Here is an 18293-nt window from a genome sequence, read left to right as displayed (position 1 = left end):
CAAAGCCATTTCCGGCGGGCCGAAACTAGGAAGAAACTTGGAGCTGCAGAGGCGCTCCTGGCGCGGGTCACCGCTGCTCCTGTGCCCCGTGGCCCGGCAGCGCGGAGCTGTCGGGAGCCCTGGCCATGGGGCAGCCCCGGCTCTCCGCAGTGTGAGGCGCGAGGCCTCCCGCGGGCTCCCCGACAGGCCGAGGGCGGGCAGGCGGGAGGTGTCGTTCCAGCTGCGGTCGCCGCTGCCGGCCCGGGCTCCAGGCATCATGAATATAGACGTGGAGTTCCACATCCGGCACAACTACCCCTGGAGCAAGTTGCCGGCCAACGTGAGGCAGGTACGGCCGGAACCTGGGACCTGGGCCCCGCCCTGCCGTCACCTGCTTGCCGTGCCCGCGGGGCCGGCGCTGCTCCTCGAGGCCGAATCCCGCCCTTCCCCCGCCACGGTCTCGGGGAAATCGACCTGCAGGTCAAGGGTTAGGGAGGGACGGCTCTGGGGCCACAGGGGCAGGATGGGGCCGTTGCTAAAAGGGATGGACTCGCCTGGCACCTTTGCCCGCAGCCTCCTTTAAACTAGGCACTGGGCTAGGCGCTTGCGAAATGGTCTTGACCTCCAGAACTTTAGGATGGTGGGGAATAGACGAACGTTAAGTAAATACGTTACAGAATGATAGCAGCTCATACGAACTTGTATTATAGTATATGTGGGCACACAGAGGAGGGAGTAAGAAATTGTCCAGGGAGTGTCTGGAGGCTGTGTGGTGGAGGCATTGAAATTGGGCCTTAGAGGACGAATGAGAGATAAGAGGAAATAAGATTTTCCGGGAAGTGGGAAAGTTGTTTTACGAGGCTCGCACGAGTGAAAGAGCGTGTTCTGAGAGTAGCTAGCAACTTAGTATCACGGGAGGTGGAGTTGTGGGTATATTGGTGTTTGGAGGTGGGATTTTGTGAGTGCGTGGAGGTTGTAGCAGATGAGTCTGGAAAAGCAGGCAGGGCCAGATTTTGAAGGGGCTTTTGTACTTGGTTTTGTGGGACTTTATCCTCTAGGCAAGATAGGTTTATTAGAGATGTTGCAACAAGAGACTGACAGGTTTTTTTCTGAGGGTTAATTCTCAACTGCTTGAGTGTCATTTCTGTTCAGTGCTCAACAGATAGTAATTGAACACCTGCACACTGTGCCTTCTTGTAGGTGCTGGTGGTTCATTTGCACCAGTCAACAAGACGGAGACCCTGTTTTCATGGATCTTACATTTTAGTAAAGAAAGACAGTAAGCAAATAAATGAACAAGAGCCTAATACAGCAGGTGGTGTTGAATCTTAGGAAGGTAGTGATACATGCTGCCTATAAAGCACTGTTTCTCAGACCACAGACCATAGATTGACCTTCAGGTTTCCTCCCTTTCCACTTGGTTGAGGGTGAAATTCTGGTTTCCATTGGTGCTGGGGAGTTATAATCGGAGTTTCGGGTGGTGGTGGTGATGGTATAAGGATTATTTGCTTTTTCCCTCAGCTTGGGGGCTTAGTTCTAAGAAATGAATAGTTTAAGGTTCTGGTGATGCGTCATGTGGCAGGGAAAGTGCTTTCACTGTGAGATACCCAAAAAAACTAGAAGGTAGAAAGACAGAGAAGGAATTCTTGGTTGTCAGTGGCTGCCCATGTGGCATTTATCTTGACTTGAAAGAACAAAGCTCTAAACTTGAGTAAATTTCTCTTGTTAAGCTTGAATGAGGGCTTTGGTACTTTTGTTCTTTAAGGCTTTGTGGTGTATCCAAAGACAACTGGAGGAACCAACAATCTTTTTCTTTGTTTCCATCTTTTCTCTACTCTTTCTTTTCACAGAAATAAATGTAGCATAATGGAAGAAAGATGGATGATTCGATTATGTTCAGCATGAATAATTGATCTAAATTCGTATTGGCAAAAGCATATCTAATACTTAGTCATGACTATTAAAAATAATCACAGATCAGAGTTATAATTAGGTACAGATGTGACATTAAATTAAAATTAGTTTTGGTAAGATCACTTAAAAAATAGTAGCCATTTTAGCTTAGAAGGAGCTTCCGCTTATAGAAGGTGTTGGAAAACCCATCTGTACAAGTTGCTTCCTTGGACTTCATGTAGCCATGCCACTGTTGGCCTAGGTCAAGCTCGGCCTTTGATTACTACATCACCTTTCTACTTGGTCTCTTGTCCGCAGGATGGGACTCTGTCCCATTCATTCCTCACATTACGCCGGAGCGAGATTTCTAAATGCCAACTCAGTCCTGCACTACCTGTCTCCTCCTAGAGATTACTTGTAGCTTCTTGAATGTCAGAACTCTCCAGGGAGGTTTCCCTGACTTTCTACATGTGGAGCAGTTGATTCTCCACAGCGCTGTGTTTCTCACCCACAGCACTGACCCCACTGTGTTGCATTTGCTGCATACATTACTTGTTTTTTGCTTTTGCATTTTGAGCACCTATCATGTGGTTGGCTTTTAGTAAACATTTTTGAAGTGAATGAGTGATGGTATCAGTCTGAGATTTCTTTTCCAGGAGCTAAAGCTCAGTCACTTTCAAAGTGGGAAGTAGTCCTTGTATGGAAAGAATTTGTTTTTTGCCATTATGATACTAAGTAGTTTGATAGCATTTCCAGTAAGCTTTGATGAGTTTAATTTGGAAATGACTCATTTCCCACTTCTGAAAACTGGGGGAAGGTGATATCAGATTTTTTTTAAAAAAGGTATGTCAAGCCAGAAGGTGATTTCAGATTTTTAAAAAATGTGTGTAAAGCCATTAGTTTTTATATGGGTGGGATGAAATGTTTTTATGTGATATGACTATACAAAAACTTAAAAAGTACATTAAAAAGTTATAGATAAGGCCATTATTTCAGGATATTTCTGTAGTTTATCAGTATTTTGTATTCATGATTCAAAAACAATTTATAGGTGTTTTAAGGGAAGTCTTATGATGAGGTTCTATGTCATGTGAGAAAGGTCAGTTAAAGATTTGGTGTATTTTTGGGGGTGTGTGTGTGTGATTGGAGTTTGTAGGAGAAAAGTCCGTAGAAAAAAATTCCTTATGCTTTTAGCATAGTCTGGTGCACAGTGGGTATTTTATAACCAGTACCTATGTCACTCTTTCATCTGTTATAGTTCCCATTATATGCAGCTCAGCTTCATTTGTCAGATCTGGTCAGTATTTCTGCAGGGTCAGCGCATCTCAGAGTAAAATGACCTTTCTTTTAGTTTGCCTCCTGTAGTGGTAACAGTGTTTTAGTATGCGAGTGGTGGGAAATTTGGGGTAGGAGTGGGAGGGAAGCCAAAGAATCTTTGTGAACAAAGCAATTATATTTTATGTATATGGGTAGTGAAGAATAAAATCAACTTTTAATGTAGTTTTTAGATATCTGTGGGTACACGTATGTATTGATTGATCAGGACCAGTCATTACTTTGAATGCCTGGCACAGAGGCTTAGGCATTTAAACACTGTATTCTCTAACTAGCTTAGAAATAACAGACCCTTCCATTTTGAGCGGCGTGATTACACTCTTTGTTCTCGAGTTACCAGGGATGAAGTTAGAAAGGGAGAAAATGCTTGTAAGTCATGATAAATGAAGAGATTGATTTTAAAACAGAAGCGCAAAACCTCACGTTGAGGTTGCTGAGATTCTAGCAAAGTGGTGCTCTGTGTGTGTGTTTTGTGTTCCTTGAGAAGGAGACTTATGTGGCAGCGAAGCTGGAGGAGACCCTTTACAAATTTCACAGCAAGCCCAGTGTTTAACTCCCCTCAATGTCTTAATTACTGATCCTGGCTTTGGTGCTGGGTGGAGGATGTGGAGCGGTTTCTCCATAATAAACTTTGTTCCTAACCACTTGTAACTTTAAAGAAGAATGAAACAATTTAAGCACATATATTCAGGCAGTAAAATGAGTAACGGTTTAGTCTGTGATAAACTAATTTAGATGAAGGAAGAGAGATGTTAGTTTTCTCACATCACCTTTTTCTTAAAATACATCCCACCAGTGGGTCCAGTTAGGTGCTGGTTTATTTAAATATGAGTTTTATCTGTCTTGTAAGATGGCCTTTGGTGAAAGCGTGTGTGTGTGTGTGTGTGTGTGTGTGTGTGTGTGTGTGTGGACGTTTACCTCAGCTTTCAAACCTGTGAGTAGGAAGTATAATAACTGAATCTTCTGATCTTTTTGCCATTAGTCTCCTGTGATGTCTAATTTTATTTTACAGCGTGTTGGGAAGATCATACCCAGTAATTAGAAGGGGGATAGCAGTCATATATTAAATTAAGTTTATGGTCGCACATTGAATATAATGTTGACTGTAATCAGACACTTATGCTTTGCTTTCATGAGAATCTATCTTTGAGCTTAAAACACTAAAGCACAGTGGGAAAGTTTTTTGCTCTTTAAAAAACATCAAAATTCTAAAATTGTCTGGATTTTTTCTAATGTTTATTTTCGGACACACACACACACACACACACACACACACACACACACACAGACGTGCATGCGAGTGGGGATAGGTAGAGGCAGAAAGAGAGGAAGAGAGAAAATCCCAAGCAGGTTCCACGCTGTCGGCATAGAGCCCAACATGGGGTTCAGTCTCACAAACCCCAAGACATGACCCGAGCTGAAGTTGAGTTGGACATTCAACAGACTGAGCCACCCAGGCGCCCCTAAATATTTTTTAATGAGGCCATAAGGAGATGATGTTTTTAAGAAGTTGTCTTATCATTTAGAGGTACATTTGAAATGTACATTCTCCAGAAATGTTAATTTTTGGTAATTATAGCCATCAGCTATAAACAATTAGCAGACAAGGTCTTTTGTTGACAGTCTTACATTTTAGAAAAATGTAGGTGCATGAAGCCATCCGTCCATTTATCCATCTGTCTATTCAACACACGAATTAGGAACAATCAGGAAAGAAGTCTTTGTAAATAGAAATTAGTTTTTTGTTAATGAAGTTATATGCTCTCAGACTGCTCTTTTATTTGATAAGGACTTTAGGTAATTTCAGTAAGTCCTTTAGGAAGGCAGGCTAAAAATAATAAACACATTGAATTTTTGCTCTAATGTCATAGCATGAAAATTAGTATAATAACATTTAAGAAAATATTCTGTATTCAGTTCTGGAAATTCGAGGTATGAGGATAAAATTAGAGGGAGTGGTTTTGAAATTGTATGAAGAAAAAGTACTGTTGTTTAGTTCAGAGGCTATTTTTAAAACTATTTGAATTTTTTATTTTATTTTTTTTAGAGTCTTGGAAATTCACAGAGAGAATATGAAAAGCAGGTTGTTCTGTACAGTATCCGCAATCAGTTACGATACAGAAATAACTTAGGTAAGTAGAGACATTTTTATATTGAGGTGGAAACGACTATTGCTGATTTACCATTTTCGTTAATCCTATCTTAAAAAAAAATTTTTTTTTAATGTTTACTTGTTTTTGAAAGAGAGAGGGAGAAAGCACACCTGAATGGGGGAGGGACAGAAATGGGGGGGACAGAGAACCCGAAGTGGGCTCCGCCCTGACAGAGAGCCATATGCGGGGCTCAAACTCATGAACTGGGAGATCATGACCTGAGCCGAAGTTGGGCGCTCAACCAACTGAGCCACCCAGGTGCCCCATCCTGTCTTTTCAGTACATGTTTCACAGTACTGAAAGTATTCCGTGTACACACTCTAAGAAGCTCTGTATTGGGGTGCCTGGGTGGCTCAGTTGGTTGAGTGTCCATCTTCGGCTCAGGTCACGATTTTGCGGTTTGTGGGTTCGAGCCCCACATGGGGCTGTGTGCTGACAGCTCAGAGCCTGGAGCCTGCTTCAGATTCTGTGTCTCCTTCTCTCTCTGCCCCTCCCCTGCTCGCACTCTCTGTCTCTGTCTCTCTCTTTCTTTCCCTTTCCCTCTCTCTCTCTCTCTCAAAAATAAACAAACATTAAAAAAAAAAATTAAGAAGCTCTGTACTGACCCATCTCACCAATAATTTGTAGTAGCAAGTAGATTTTTCTTTCGAGTTCTGATTAAAATTATTTTTTAGAGTATAATTTATAGATTCATTTTACCTTTACAACATTAATTTCAACTCAGACGGTAGTTTTTTCACTTTAGGTGAGAATATAAGCCAGAAGGGAAGTACATTAGTTCTTAATAGATTTTGATTTTGAGTATGGTGGGTTTTTTCCCATAAATTTTCCACACATGAGTTTAATGAAAACTCTTTCTGTAATTATTGAAACAAATTTTAAGCATAGTTGGTTCCATGTTTTTGTTTTTGTTTTGTTTTCTTTAACTTTCTTTTTAACTGTTTGCTTTTTATTTGTCAGATGACTTTGATTAGTCTGGTCTATTCCCCTGCTGGTCTTCCCCTCCATGTGTTACTCTCCTATTAAACACAGTATTTCAGAGAGAATCTTTTTATTTAAGTGCATTTTGTGAAAGCGGGAGGTGTTTTTTACGTTTTAGAAATAAACTATCCAATAACTTTTTGAAATAGACTTCATTGAAAATTAGCATTCAATTTGGTTCTCTGGTAAAGTCACAGAGTAAGGGATTTGATGAATTACAGGTTGCGTTTTACGTCTTTCAGAGGGGACATTCCATGATTACTTTCTGTGCTTTCTGTTCTGGTAAGAATTAGTTCTCTGCTTCTCTGTCCTGTTACAGACTTTGCTTGTGTACTCTGAAGGGGGCTTCTTGTGGCCTAATTGTTTCTTTGTTCCAACTTGGAGTGTTGCGTTTCCTCTCTTCCAACTACTGTGCTTTTATTTTTTATTAAGGTTGGTTTATGAAGTGGTTCCTATTGCATTTGTAATTATATGTAAGTGTAAGACACCTGACAAAAACTGGATAATTTCTCTTTCCCCAGTTAAACATGTCAAGAAAGATGAGCGCAAATACTATGAGGAGCTCCTCAAGTACAGTCGCGATCATCTCATGCTGTACCCTTACCATCTGTCAGATATTATGGTGAAGGGCCTGAGGATAACACCCTTTTCGTATTATACTGGGATCATGGAGGTGAGTTGGCAGCGTACATGGGCCATCACGGGCTACTTGTCGGGGACTCTGCCGACAGTGACCGGCTCTGCACATCTCAGCCACATTGGCCATCATTCTTGAGTTTACAGCAGAGAGGGGAGTGTTCGTAACAAGTTAACCGTTTGTGCCACACTCATCTAAGCAGCTGCTGGAAGTTCCAGGTGTTCACGGGGGAAGAGTATCTGTTTCTCTTCTGGGTTCTGGAAGGCATTTGTTGACCCTTTGTGCTATTGTAGCATTAATGATTTATGTTAGCAGCGTCTCTATAAAACAGACTGCTTTTAACACATGATGAAGGTCGAAAATGCAGGTGATGGAACTGACCACCGGGCTCAGAAAAACAATGCGTTTGACTCTTCACTGACTACAGAAAGAATTAATGATGCAATACGTGTGTCAGAAACAGAAATATGTTTCTAGTCCTGGCCTCTAATTTCTTTCCTTTATTATTAACTTTTAGATGTTAGCCTTTCTCCAAAAGCAGTTTTTTAAATACCAGGTATATACTGTTTTTAAGTGAGCTGTATGTAAAGATTGGCAATGTTTATGTAGTATTAATTTTATGTGAGTGCTGCTGTTTTGGGCCCACTCACTGCTTCCAGAGCAGAGAGAAGCCTAGAACTAAAGGAGTTGGGAACCTACGAGTAACAGTGAGGTTCCTTTCCAATGTGGCTTCCTTTGCAAGATCTCCCTTTGCTTTTCTCCCTGAGCCCCTTCTTCACGGGCACTTATGCTGTCCTGCGTCTCCCGCGTCCCCGTTCGGAAGGAAATATTAGAGAAATATTGAGGCCTGACAGCCCAGGTTTCTGTCAGTTCCTTTTCACTAGAACCAAGGCAGCATAATGAAGGCGGTAGCTAATGAGTAAGTAGCATCGTTATGGCTGTCTCTTTATTATTTTGCTGGTATTGACCACAAGGTTTAGGAGAGAAAATGGAGGGAGGTTTTTCCTCAGTTACCCGCTTTCGGTTCCATCCACGTGCTTGTTGCTCTCCGGTTTCTGTTCTTACACCATGGGGTATAGCTGCTGGGCTGAAAATGGGCCCTATCTCCACAGTAAACAGTTGGTTTGTTATTGGAGAAACAGATGGGAGTTGAAAAAAGCTGGATACTGCGTTTAACTCTGCTGCTGGTTGGGTCTCGTAGGAGCAGAGATGACTAAGTGATCAAAATCTTGGTTGGTAGCGCATGTCTCAGATGCATATTGATGGAGCTGTGAACCATCATGCCCCTTGTTTCGGGCCACGCCTCTAGGGTTGGGTGTGAGGTGTGGAGAGGCTGGAGCCCAGAGCTCTAAATGCGGTATTCCTGGCACAGCTTCCAGAGGGCAGAGGTTACAGGGCAAATGTTTGGGGTTCATAGAGAGTGCTGTGAGAATCCAGACCTGAAAGTCCAATCTTCAGTTACTAGGTTCGAACCACATAGTGAGTACCACAATGTGGCATGTGTGTTTTAGGTTGCAAACTCTAATCTCAGGGCTTCGTGCCAATAATTAATTATTATTCTGTTTGGCTGTAGTAATACATGTTTATACAAATTTTTATCTAAGGATATTTTGCATTTAGGATTTTTAATTGTTTTTTTTTTTTGAAAGGACATTATGAACAGTGAGAAAAGTTATGATTCGTTGCCCAATTTTACTGCTGCTGACTGTAAGTATTTAATTATGCTGAAGGTAATGATTAGAGTCTGTCTTTCTGTGTGCATGCTATAGTCCGTATCATCATGTGTGTTTTTAACCTAAAACACTCGAAACATGGGAACAGCAGGCAACACTGTTGATAGGAGTTTTATCAGTTTTATACCAGTCAAGTGTAAGATGTAGTCTAAATGTCTACGAGGAATATTTTGGAGTGGTAGAAGGAGAAAAATGAGACTAATCTCTGTATTTCTAGAAAGTGAAATTCTTCCTGATGCTTGGGCAGTGCTGTGTGCCGAATGAGGGAAGAAGATTTGTGCACAGTGGTTTTGCAGCATTGACACACGGTTGTTACTAATACAACCTGCTGTGTTATGCTCATTTTAAGGAAGTGTGTATCTGACATGTGACACAGTTCTGTTGTGTAGGAAGAAACTTTTGCTGAGAAGGATGTCCTGACTTCCTGAAGTCGGGAGGGCTTCTGCTCTGTAAAAATTGGCCCATGTGACATTGTCACAAGTGTCAGCTTGAGTTCATCGTTCCCCGTTTGGGTTTTCTTTTATATTTCGTTTGAGAATTCCTTTTAATTTGATATTGATTATCAGTCAGTGGCCAAAAGGTGAACAAAAGCCAAGGGGTTTTTTCCTAAAAGACCTGAGTGTCCTGGCATTTTAAGATGCATTATGTGTTTTTAAAGGAAAGGCTTTCTTTCAGGTCTAAGGCTCCTTGGCATAGGAAGAAACCAGTACATTGATCTGATGAATCAGTGTCGGTCATCAAAAGTGAGTTACTTGTTTTCCTTCCTTTCTCGTTTCTTCCTCCGTATCATACAGTCTCATTAATTGTTTTAAGTGGTAAAAATAATGAATTGAATTTCTTCGATCAAGTAAAATATGCATAATACAGAAATAATACCAAAAACACCTCTTCGGTATTCTCTAGGTTATGCTTATGCGATAACTGAATTTTAAAACATTTAAGGAATAAAACATTTATTCTTAAAAATCAATTTTGCTCTGCTGGTCTTTTTACCTGCTGATTCCACTCCCAGGGTTCACTTAATGGTTGAAATGAGTACACATTTTTCAAATTTGTTTTCACCTCCTAGATTTCCTTTGAATTTCTGGATTTAGATCGAGACTTAATGATTTGTGTTTTGAAGTAATTTACTTTGAAATAATTTAAGAATGACTTTTTCTATTGAGTACATCTAGAGTACTTCAGATTTTAAAACATGGGAATTTAAAAAGGTATTTAGCCTGTTGGAAACAGTCTTACACTGTGATCAGTAAAAAAGAAAGTAGTGATTTCAGGCTGACTGCAAATTCCTAAATGTTTGTACCGTTGCAGAAATTTTTCAGAAGGAAAACAGCTCGTGATCTTTTGCCAGTGAAGCCGGTGGAAATTGCCATAGAGGCTTGGTGGGTGGTGCAGGCTGGGTATATCACAGAAGATGACATAAAGGTAGGTCCCTTTAGAAATTAAACATGACTTTTATTTTTTAAATTGTAATTCTTCATCATAGTTCTATAATTTTTCTGAGAAGTAACACCGTTTGGTTTTCCTGAGAAAATTAAACTTAAGTTCAAAGTTAAATGACTGTAGTAGGGTAGCATATGGGTGGGTTTGAAAGACACTCTTTAATAATGAGGAAGACTTGACTTGGTCCATGTACAGTAATCTTGGTCCATGTACAGTAAACTAGAAGTTTCATGTGAAGTGATGTGATGCTGCCATGACACCGGCCAACACTTCTTGAGCACTTGCCGTGTGCCGGCTCCACCAGGCTCTCCTGCAAGCACTTTTATAGCGTCTCATGTGATTCCTACAACACCCCAGAGTGGTGTATTATTCGTACTCCATTTCACATAGGAGGAAAGTGAGCACGGAGAAGTAAGGTAACAGCTCAAGTCACAGTGGTAGCGAACGTCCAGGATTTTAACTGAGGCAGTTTGCTATGGAAGTTGTGCTCTTAATCACTCTGCTGAAGCGCTGTGCTGACGAGGTAGGTGCTTCGATGGGGGATAGTGTCAAGATCAAAGGAAGTGATATTCCCGGTGGTCAGACCGCATTGGAGGTAAGCCTTACGCATGGTAGAAGAGATGCTAAGTTAGAGGTAAAGGGGCAGGGCCGTGGACCAGAGGGTCTAGAGACTAGGTCATGTCTCTCTGTGGTTGAAGAAATGGAAGTGAGCAGGTGGACTTTTTTTCAGTTTACATTTTATTTTACTTCAGAGGACAGATTAAATCCAGTGAGCAGAAGACTTAGAAATTGTGCTTCAGTGTGAGAACAGAGCTATAGTGATGTACTTCCTGTGCTGATAATAGCCGTGTGGAATTTGAATAAACTTGTGATCTGAGAGATTCAGAATCAGCAAATGGATCTGATTCCCATTCAAAGAAGATGATTAAATATTGGTATTTATTAGGTAACACTACTTATCAGCAAATATTGGTACTTATAATTTGTCCTTGATTCTGTTGGTGGCATATTCTGGCACCTTAATCGACAGCTGTGTGCATAGGTTTTTCTTCTGAATTCCAGAGCAATAAGAGAAAAAAAAATATGTAGTACATTTAGCTAATGGCACCTAATATTTATAAGCATACATAATAGATAATATATAATCATATATAATAGTCATCATGATAATCCTTGACTTAAACATGAAGAGATTTCAAGAGACTTATAAATTAATTTGGACAGAATTTAATTGAAATTATTTTGTTTTTCTTAGATATGCACTTTGCCTGAGAAATGTGCTATTGATAAGATCATCGATGCAGGCCCTCAGCTGTCTGGATCACTAGATTACAATGTAGTACATAGTAAGTGGTTAGTAGAAGTGGTCTTTTGTCAACATAAAAACTAATTTTAAACCATCAACAATTAATAGTAGTTTTTATCAATCTTTTATTCACATACACTGAAAATTTATACAAATGAATCATAAGTAAAAAAATGTTTTTAATTTTGTAGTTCTGAGCATATGAAGGGAACAGATTTGAAAACTTTAATTCTTTTCCTCTTCTGTTTATTTTTTTTCTCCTTTACCTAGTATTCAGTTGTAAGAATCTTTGCAGAAAATCAGGAATCAATTTTGGTTTCTTTTTAAATTTACTGTTGTTTAGTATTCCATCTAAAACAGCTACTTTTGCTTCTGTAGGCTTATATAACAAAGGATTTATTTATCTGGATGTACCAATATCTGATGACAGTTGTATAGCAGGTAAGTATATGCTAACACTTTCCAGGGTTTTTTGAATGGTTACTAGGTGCTGCACATTGCATGTATCACCCTAATAAATTAGACACATAATCTAGGATCTATGATGTTAGAATCTTTCAAAGAAAGACATTTCTCTTTTGTTATGTTGTAACACATTGTGGCGGTTTTATTTAAATTCCTTATTTTTTATCTTCACGTTATTGTACATGCTATGTTAAAATAATGGAAGTCTGAAATAAATTTCTCACATCCTAAATCAGGTTAATGTTTTCGTAAGTTTATGTCCTTTTAGTCTTTGTTCAGTGCATAACTGTTTTTACAGATGTTCAGTCCTATCATAGCTATTATTTTAACTCCACATACCTGTCTTATTTTGTCATGTTGAAGTCATCTTTTTTGTCTTTATCTACTCCTCCCTTCATCCTTCATCCATTCCCTAAGTTAAACCAATATTAAGGCCCTTGTGTATTTCCTTATGGATGTATCAGCTATTAGAACATTCTCCTATTGCTGGTTATTTAGGTTGCTTATAATTTTTCATTTTCTTTCTTTTTTTTTTTTTCCTGTAGTAGTGATGTGCTTAACATCCTTGAACACAGTGAGGCTTTTTTCCTATAGGTTAGATTTTTTAACAAATTTAGGTTGTGTGTTACAGGTATGTTTTTATGTTTCCCAGCGTATCTTTGAGCTATGGTTCTTTTTTTTTTTTTTTTTTTTTTTTTTAAGTTTATTTATCTATTTTGAGAGAGAGGGAACACAGGAGGGGCAGAGAGACAGAATCCCAAGCAGGCTCCTCACTGTCAGCACAGAGCCTGATGTGGGGCCAGAACTCACAAACCTGTGAGATCGTGACCTGAGCCGAAATCCAGAGTTGGAGGCTTAACCAGCTGAGCCACCTAGGTGCCCCTGAGCTATCATTCTTATTTGTTGGTATCTTTTACCATACTAAGATACTTAATATTTGTGTAATCAAATATAAATGTCAAAAATTTCCAGGGAATGACTTTGAGTGATGGTAGGGGCTTATTGCAGAAATACTCCCTCATGTCAGTGTTGAATCTTTACAGGTTATCATGCTGTATTGTATCCTGACATTTATCTGTGTTACCATGTGTTTGCGATTCTTTAATAAATGATTTTGAACCATGTACATACATGAATTCTTTAAATTTGGAAAGAAAATCAAAAAGTAATGAGATACTAATTCTTGTTTATATAATTGATGCTATAGCAAATAAAATACTAGTTTTACAATTTGAAAGGTTTTGACAAGGAAGAGATTTCTGGAGGACAGGGCTGGTAGTGGTTTCCTGTCACTATGGGAAAATATGAAGGCATTACTCTATTCTTTACTGTCATCGATCAACTGATATTGACTCATTTGAGAATCCCCTGAAAAGATAGGTTTTTGATTAGTTCATTTCAGTCCCTGTTGACTGATAGTTTGAATATTGACTCACGTTAGCACTAAGTGCATTTAAAAGATGTCGTCAGAGAAGGGCCAAGTGGATGGCTACTCCATTACAGTGATGGGTTCTGCCATGCTTTACCTACTGTCTAGCAATGTTTGCTGGTGCGGACAGACTCAGGCTCTTATTACTGCTGAATTTACCTTCCTTATCACCGTGGAACATGGAATGTTCACCAAATTGTAATAACCTATGAAAAGCAGTTTGACAACGTGGAAGCCATCAAATTTAGCACAAAAGACGCCTGCAGTTGATTTCAGAGAAAGCATTTCAGCTGTGTTTCAACAAAACAAGCACTGTGGTTGGTGGAACAAATAAATTGGGGGAGACAAATACTTTGAATAGTCACTAAAGGGTCTATGGTTTTTTAAAAATTTTTAATGTTTATTTTTGAAAAAGAGGGGGGGTGGGGGGACAGAGAGAGGGGGAGACACAGAATCTGAAGCTGACTCCACGCTCTGAGCTGTCAGCACAGAGCCCAATGCAGGGCTTCAACTCACAAACCGCGAGGTCATGACCTGAGCCAAAGTTGGTTGCTTAACTGACTGAGCCACTCAGGGGCCCCTAAAGGGTCTATTGTTAAAATACGTTTAGTCCATCATTCATCAAACTGTATACTTGTTCAACTTATGTCTTCCCTTTTGCTTATAGATTCTAGATTTCTGTTATGCTTGAATAGAGTACTTTTAAGATATATGTGTATGTATATGTGTGTGTGTGTATGTGTATATATGTACACATATATGCGCATATATATGTAAATAGGCTAAAAATTCTTAAAAACTTTTGTCATACAAATTCAGACCTGTAGTTGGAGCTTATTTTTGTATTTGATGTGAAATAAGGGTCCAACTTGGTTTTTTTCTATTTGGAAAACCAATAGCATTTGGGATTCCAGGACTGTTTTTTCAGTAACCCATTACCACGGGGTGGAAATGTAACTTTTGTCATACATTGAATTCCCCTCTCCACTGGAGCTAGTTCAGATAGTCTTTTGTCTTCACGGATTTGTTTTTATTTTTATACCATATTGTTTTGATTACAGTGACTCAAAATAATCTTTAATGTTAGTTATTGCCAGGGGCACCTGAGTGGCTTGGTCGGTTAAGCTTCTGACTCTTTGTTTCGACTCAGGTCATGATCTTACGGTTCGTGAGTTCAATCCCTGCATCAGACTCTGCGCTGACAATGTGGAGCCTGCTTGGGATTCTCTTTCTCTCCCTCTGTCTCTGCCCCTCACCTACTTGCACGGTCTCTATCTCTCTCAAAAATAATACACTTAAAAAAATTTTTTAAAAAATGTATTAGTTACGGCCAGGCCTTCCTTGTGAGTTTTTTATTTTTAAACTTTCTAGGCTATTCTCAGGTATTTTTCTTTATACTTATTAATTTTTATTAACATGTTTAAAATTTTTATTTTGTTGTTTCTTTATTGAGATATAATTGACATACACACTGTGTTAGTTTCAGATGTAAATTGTAATGTTGATAGTTATATATATTGTGAAATGATCATCATGAGTCTGGTTAACATCCATCACCACACATGAAAGCAGAAATCTTTTTTCTTGTGGTGAGAACTTTTAAGATCTACGCTTTTAGCAACTTTGAGATATGCAGTGTGGCATTGTTAACTATAGTTGCTGTGCTGTACGTTACGTCTCCATGACTTACTTATTTTATAATTGGAACTTTGAACCTTCTTATTCCTTTTACCCATTTTGCCCATCCTCCACCTCTCATTTTTGGCAGCCACCAGTTTGTTCTCTGTGTATGTTAGCTTGATTTTTTTCAATATATTTTTGAGTAGGCAATATTATGATATAATATTTTAAATTTATAAAAGATTATAAAAACATCTGCTTCTGACCCCTGTGCCTGGCCACACAGTTTCTCTCTCAGTGGCCACTCTCTCAGTGGCTCTTTTAAATTTCTTGTTTATCTTTCCAAAAGTATGCTAAGCACATAGACATGTATGCATTTATCCTTTTTTGTATGGTTTTTGTTTTACGCAGATGGTGTGTTGTAATTCATACTTTTTTTTTAACTTTGTATTGGAGACTATTCAGTATCTCTTTACCTAGATGTAAATTGTGTGTTTGTAACCTCTTAAGTGTCTTGGTTTCTTCGTCTCTGAAATACAGAGGTATAGTATTAGACAACTCATGAGGTTAAGAGGATTAGATGAAATTGTGTGTGTCAAGTACCTGGAAGCCATCTGGCACTTAGTATGTGCTCAGTAAATGTTTGCTATTATCCACACAGCTGATAGTGTAGGAAAAGAGTTAAGGATATCAAATAGGGGGTTTCTAAAATATTTCAAAAGAGAAACCATTGATCCTTAAAAGTACTTGGATGACTAGAACTATAGGTAACACTAAATTAGAAAATGACCTGAGGGGCGCCTGGGTGGCTTAGTCGGTTGGGCATCCGACTTCGGCTCGGGTCATGATCTCACGGTTGGTGAGTTCAAGCCCCGTGTTGGGCTCTGTGCTGACAGCTCAGGGGCCTGGGGCCTACTTTGGATTCTGTGTCCCCCTCTCTCTCTGCCCCTCCCCTGCTCAAGCTCTGCCTCTGTCTCTCTCAAAAATAAACATTAAAAAAAAAAAAAAAAAGTGACATGAGCCAGATCTAGAAAGTGAATAATCTGTCATTGTGATTTTTTGCAATGTCTTCGTTTTGACCACTTAAGTTTTGTCTTACTTCTCTTTGTTAGGAATAATTTAGGTTTTGGGTGCAATAGATGGTATTAGGTCCAGGAGACATAGGACCCCCAAGTCCTTTGATGGCCTAAATTCTCTTCCTTCCCAGGATATTTTCAAGGGAAACGTGCACAGTGGAGAAGGGTAAAGGAAAGCATAGTGCCTCTTTATTATCAGCTGGGCCGAGTGCTCTAGTAAATTGGATTAGAGTTTCTGGACCAGCGAGATGGAGAGAAATGAGTATGAATCCACTTTCAGGTGAACAGCACCTGCTAGGCTGCCTCCTGTGATGAAGAAGGTCTTGCCCTTCTTAATACTGAGGCCACTGAAGAGGGTATAGAAAGAAAGCCCCAAAGAATGAATTAGTGATTGCTGGTAAAAGTGGCCGTCGTGCAGGTGAATTTCTTCTCTTCTCAGCATGGAGCGGGGATGGTGGGAGAAAGGCAGCCAGGACAGTCTTTGTATAGTCTCTCAGTCTTTTGCTTTTCTGCCTTAGCCTAGTCACCCCTGCTGTCTCTCAGGCATTACAACACACCCATTGCAGCCTTCCCCAGGCGGGAGCAGCCCCAGTGCCCCTGCCTTTCTACCAAGTTCGTGTCCTCCAGCACTTCCTTTGCCTCAGTAATCTGAGAGTTCCATGGGATTAAATTAAATTAACTCTTTGTAGGATTTGTGCTCTACTGTCAGAGTCCTCTGTGTAGACTGGGTTGTAAATGTCCTTAACTTTGGGGGTTTTAGAAAACTTGCTGTGGAGTCGATAAAATCAAAAGCTGAATTCAATCTCTAAGGTAGAGGTTTTTCTTTTTGAGTAGATATTTGAATTATGCTTTCTTATTTTATATTGTATCACTAAACTAAGTCTATTTTGTATCACTAAATTGTATCACTAAACTAAGTTTATTTTGTTTTAGTTCCTCCTCTTGAAGGTTTTGTAATGAATCGGGTGCAAGGTGATTATTTTGAAACTCTACTTTATAAGATATTTGTTTCAATAGATGAACATACTAATGTTGCAGAGGTAAGCATGAACAGTGTTTTATGAAAGACTTGGCCTCAAGGTTATAAAATAATCTTTGTGTGAAGTAAAGTTATTTAATGATGGTTAAAGTGTTTTTGGAATCTATACATGGTAGATCATAGACCATTAATATACTTACATCACAGTTCTTATGTTACTTCTTGTATATACATACTGAGTTTTTTTTTTAGTAATAACATAATTTGGTAAATAACTTTTTATATGACTTCTTGGTAAAAGGATTGTAGGCTGTTGATCGATATAGGCATTTTCTTATTTTAAATGAAACTCAATTAAAGAGAAAAGAATCTTCCATTGTTATGGTCCCTATCTAGACTCCTACTACTCTAAACATCTTAGACATAAGGAAAGGAGAAAGTTCTGATTTCAAAACTTATTCAGTCTTTCAGTTATTCTTAATTTAAAATTTTGCTCTTTATGGTTCAGTTGTTTATTACAAGCTGTAATATTGATGATTCTAGGAATGTAAATAATTTTTTTTTATCTTCCAGCTTGCAAATGTCCTTGAAATAGACTTATCTTTGGTTAAGGTATGTTATTTTTATACTCTTTTTACTTATAAATACTGAATGGCTTTTATTATAAGCCATTGGTAAGCTACTGAGAGATAGAGACAGTGAGATTCTTATTGCCCTCCAAGGGAGTGGGGACAGTAAAGGGGTCCTTGCAAAGATAGAAAGAAATAAGGATCCTGAAGTGGAATTTCACCCCACGCAGTGAAAGCCGGCACTCACATTCCTGTGCACGCAGGAAGCAGAGTGATCAGTGTCTAGTAAGGAGTAAGGAGGTCAGTTAAAGCAACAACTTCTGCTAAACTGCACCACTTCAGCCTCTTGCTTTGTAGACAGCGGCAGGCCTGAGGGTTGGGAGCATTCGCTCTTCTACGGATGTGAAGACCGTAGCAGATGAACAGGCCTACTGAAAAATGTTTTTTTCTAGTTATGGGATGAAAATGTGTGAGGATCACTGTAAGCATAGTCCGTGGTTATATTTTCTCTCTACAAACATTCTGATGTCTGGTTCATTGTAAATGCTGATTTCCTTTCTGTTCCTTTCAGAATGCCGTTTCAATGTATTGCCGATTGGGCTTTGCCCATAAGAAGGGACAAGTAATAAATTTGGACCAGCTTCATTCATCGTGGAAGAATGTTCCATCCGTAAACAGATTAAAGTAATTCATTT

General features: G+C 39.2%; 1 protein-coding gene across 1 annotated transcript in view; it reads left to right on the top strand.

Moving 5' to 3' along the window:
* Nucleotides 1-18293, top strand: part of FAM91A1 (family with sequence similarity 91 member A1) — a 44981-nt gene continuing 26688 nt past the window's right edge. The window contains exons 1-11 of the mRNA XM_045453742.1: nt 1-328; nt 5255-5339; nt 6863-7014; nt 8628-8685; nt 9387-9454; nt 10023-10136; nt 11410-11500; nt 11839-11901; nt 16984-17090; nt 17603-17641; nt 18170-18282. Of these exons, the coding sequence (XP_045309698.1) occupies nt 257-328; nt 5255-5339; nt 6863-7014; nt 8628-8685; nt 9387-9454; nt 10023-10136; nt 11410-11500; nt 11839-11901; nt 16984-17090; nt 17603-17641; nt 18170-18282 (962 nt within the window). The 5' untranslated portion in view covers nt 1-256. The remainder of the gene's footprint in view (nt 329-5254; nt 5340-6862; nt 7015-8627; nt 8686-9386; nt 9455-10022; nt 10137-11409; nt 11501-11838; nt 11902-16983; nt 17091-17602; nt 17642-18169; nt 18283-18293) is intronic.

The sequence above is a fragment of the Leopardus geoffroyi genome, chromosome C3, assembly GCF_018350155.1.
Source record: "Leopardus geoffroyi isolate Oge1 chromosome C3, O.geoffroyi_Oge1_pat1.0, whole genome shotgun sequence".
NCBI classification, from domain to species: domain Eukaryota; kingdom Metazoa; phylum Chordata; class Mammalia; order Carnivora; family Felidae; genus Leopardus; species Leopardus geoffroyi.
Note: the sequence above shows the minus strand (reverse complement) of the source record. Positions and strands in the feature narration are given on the sequence as shown.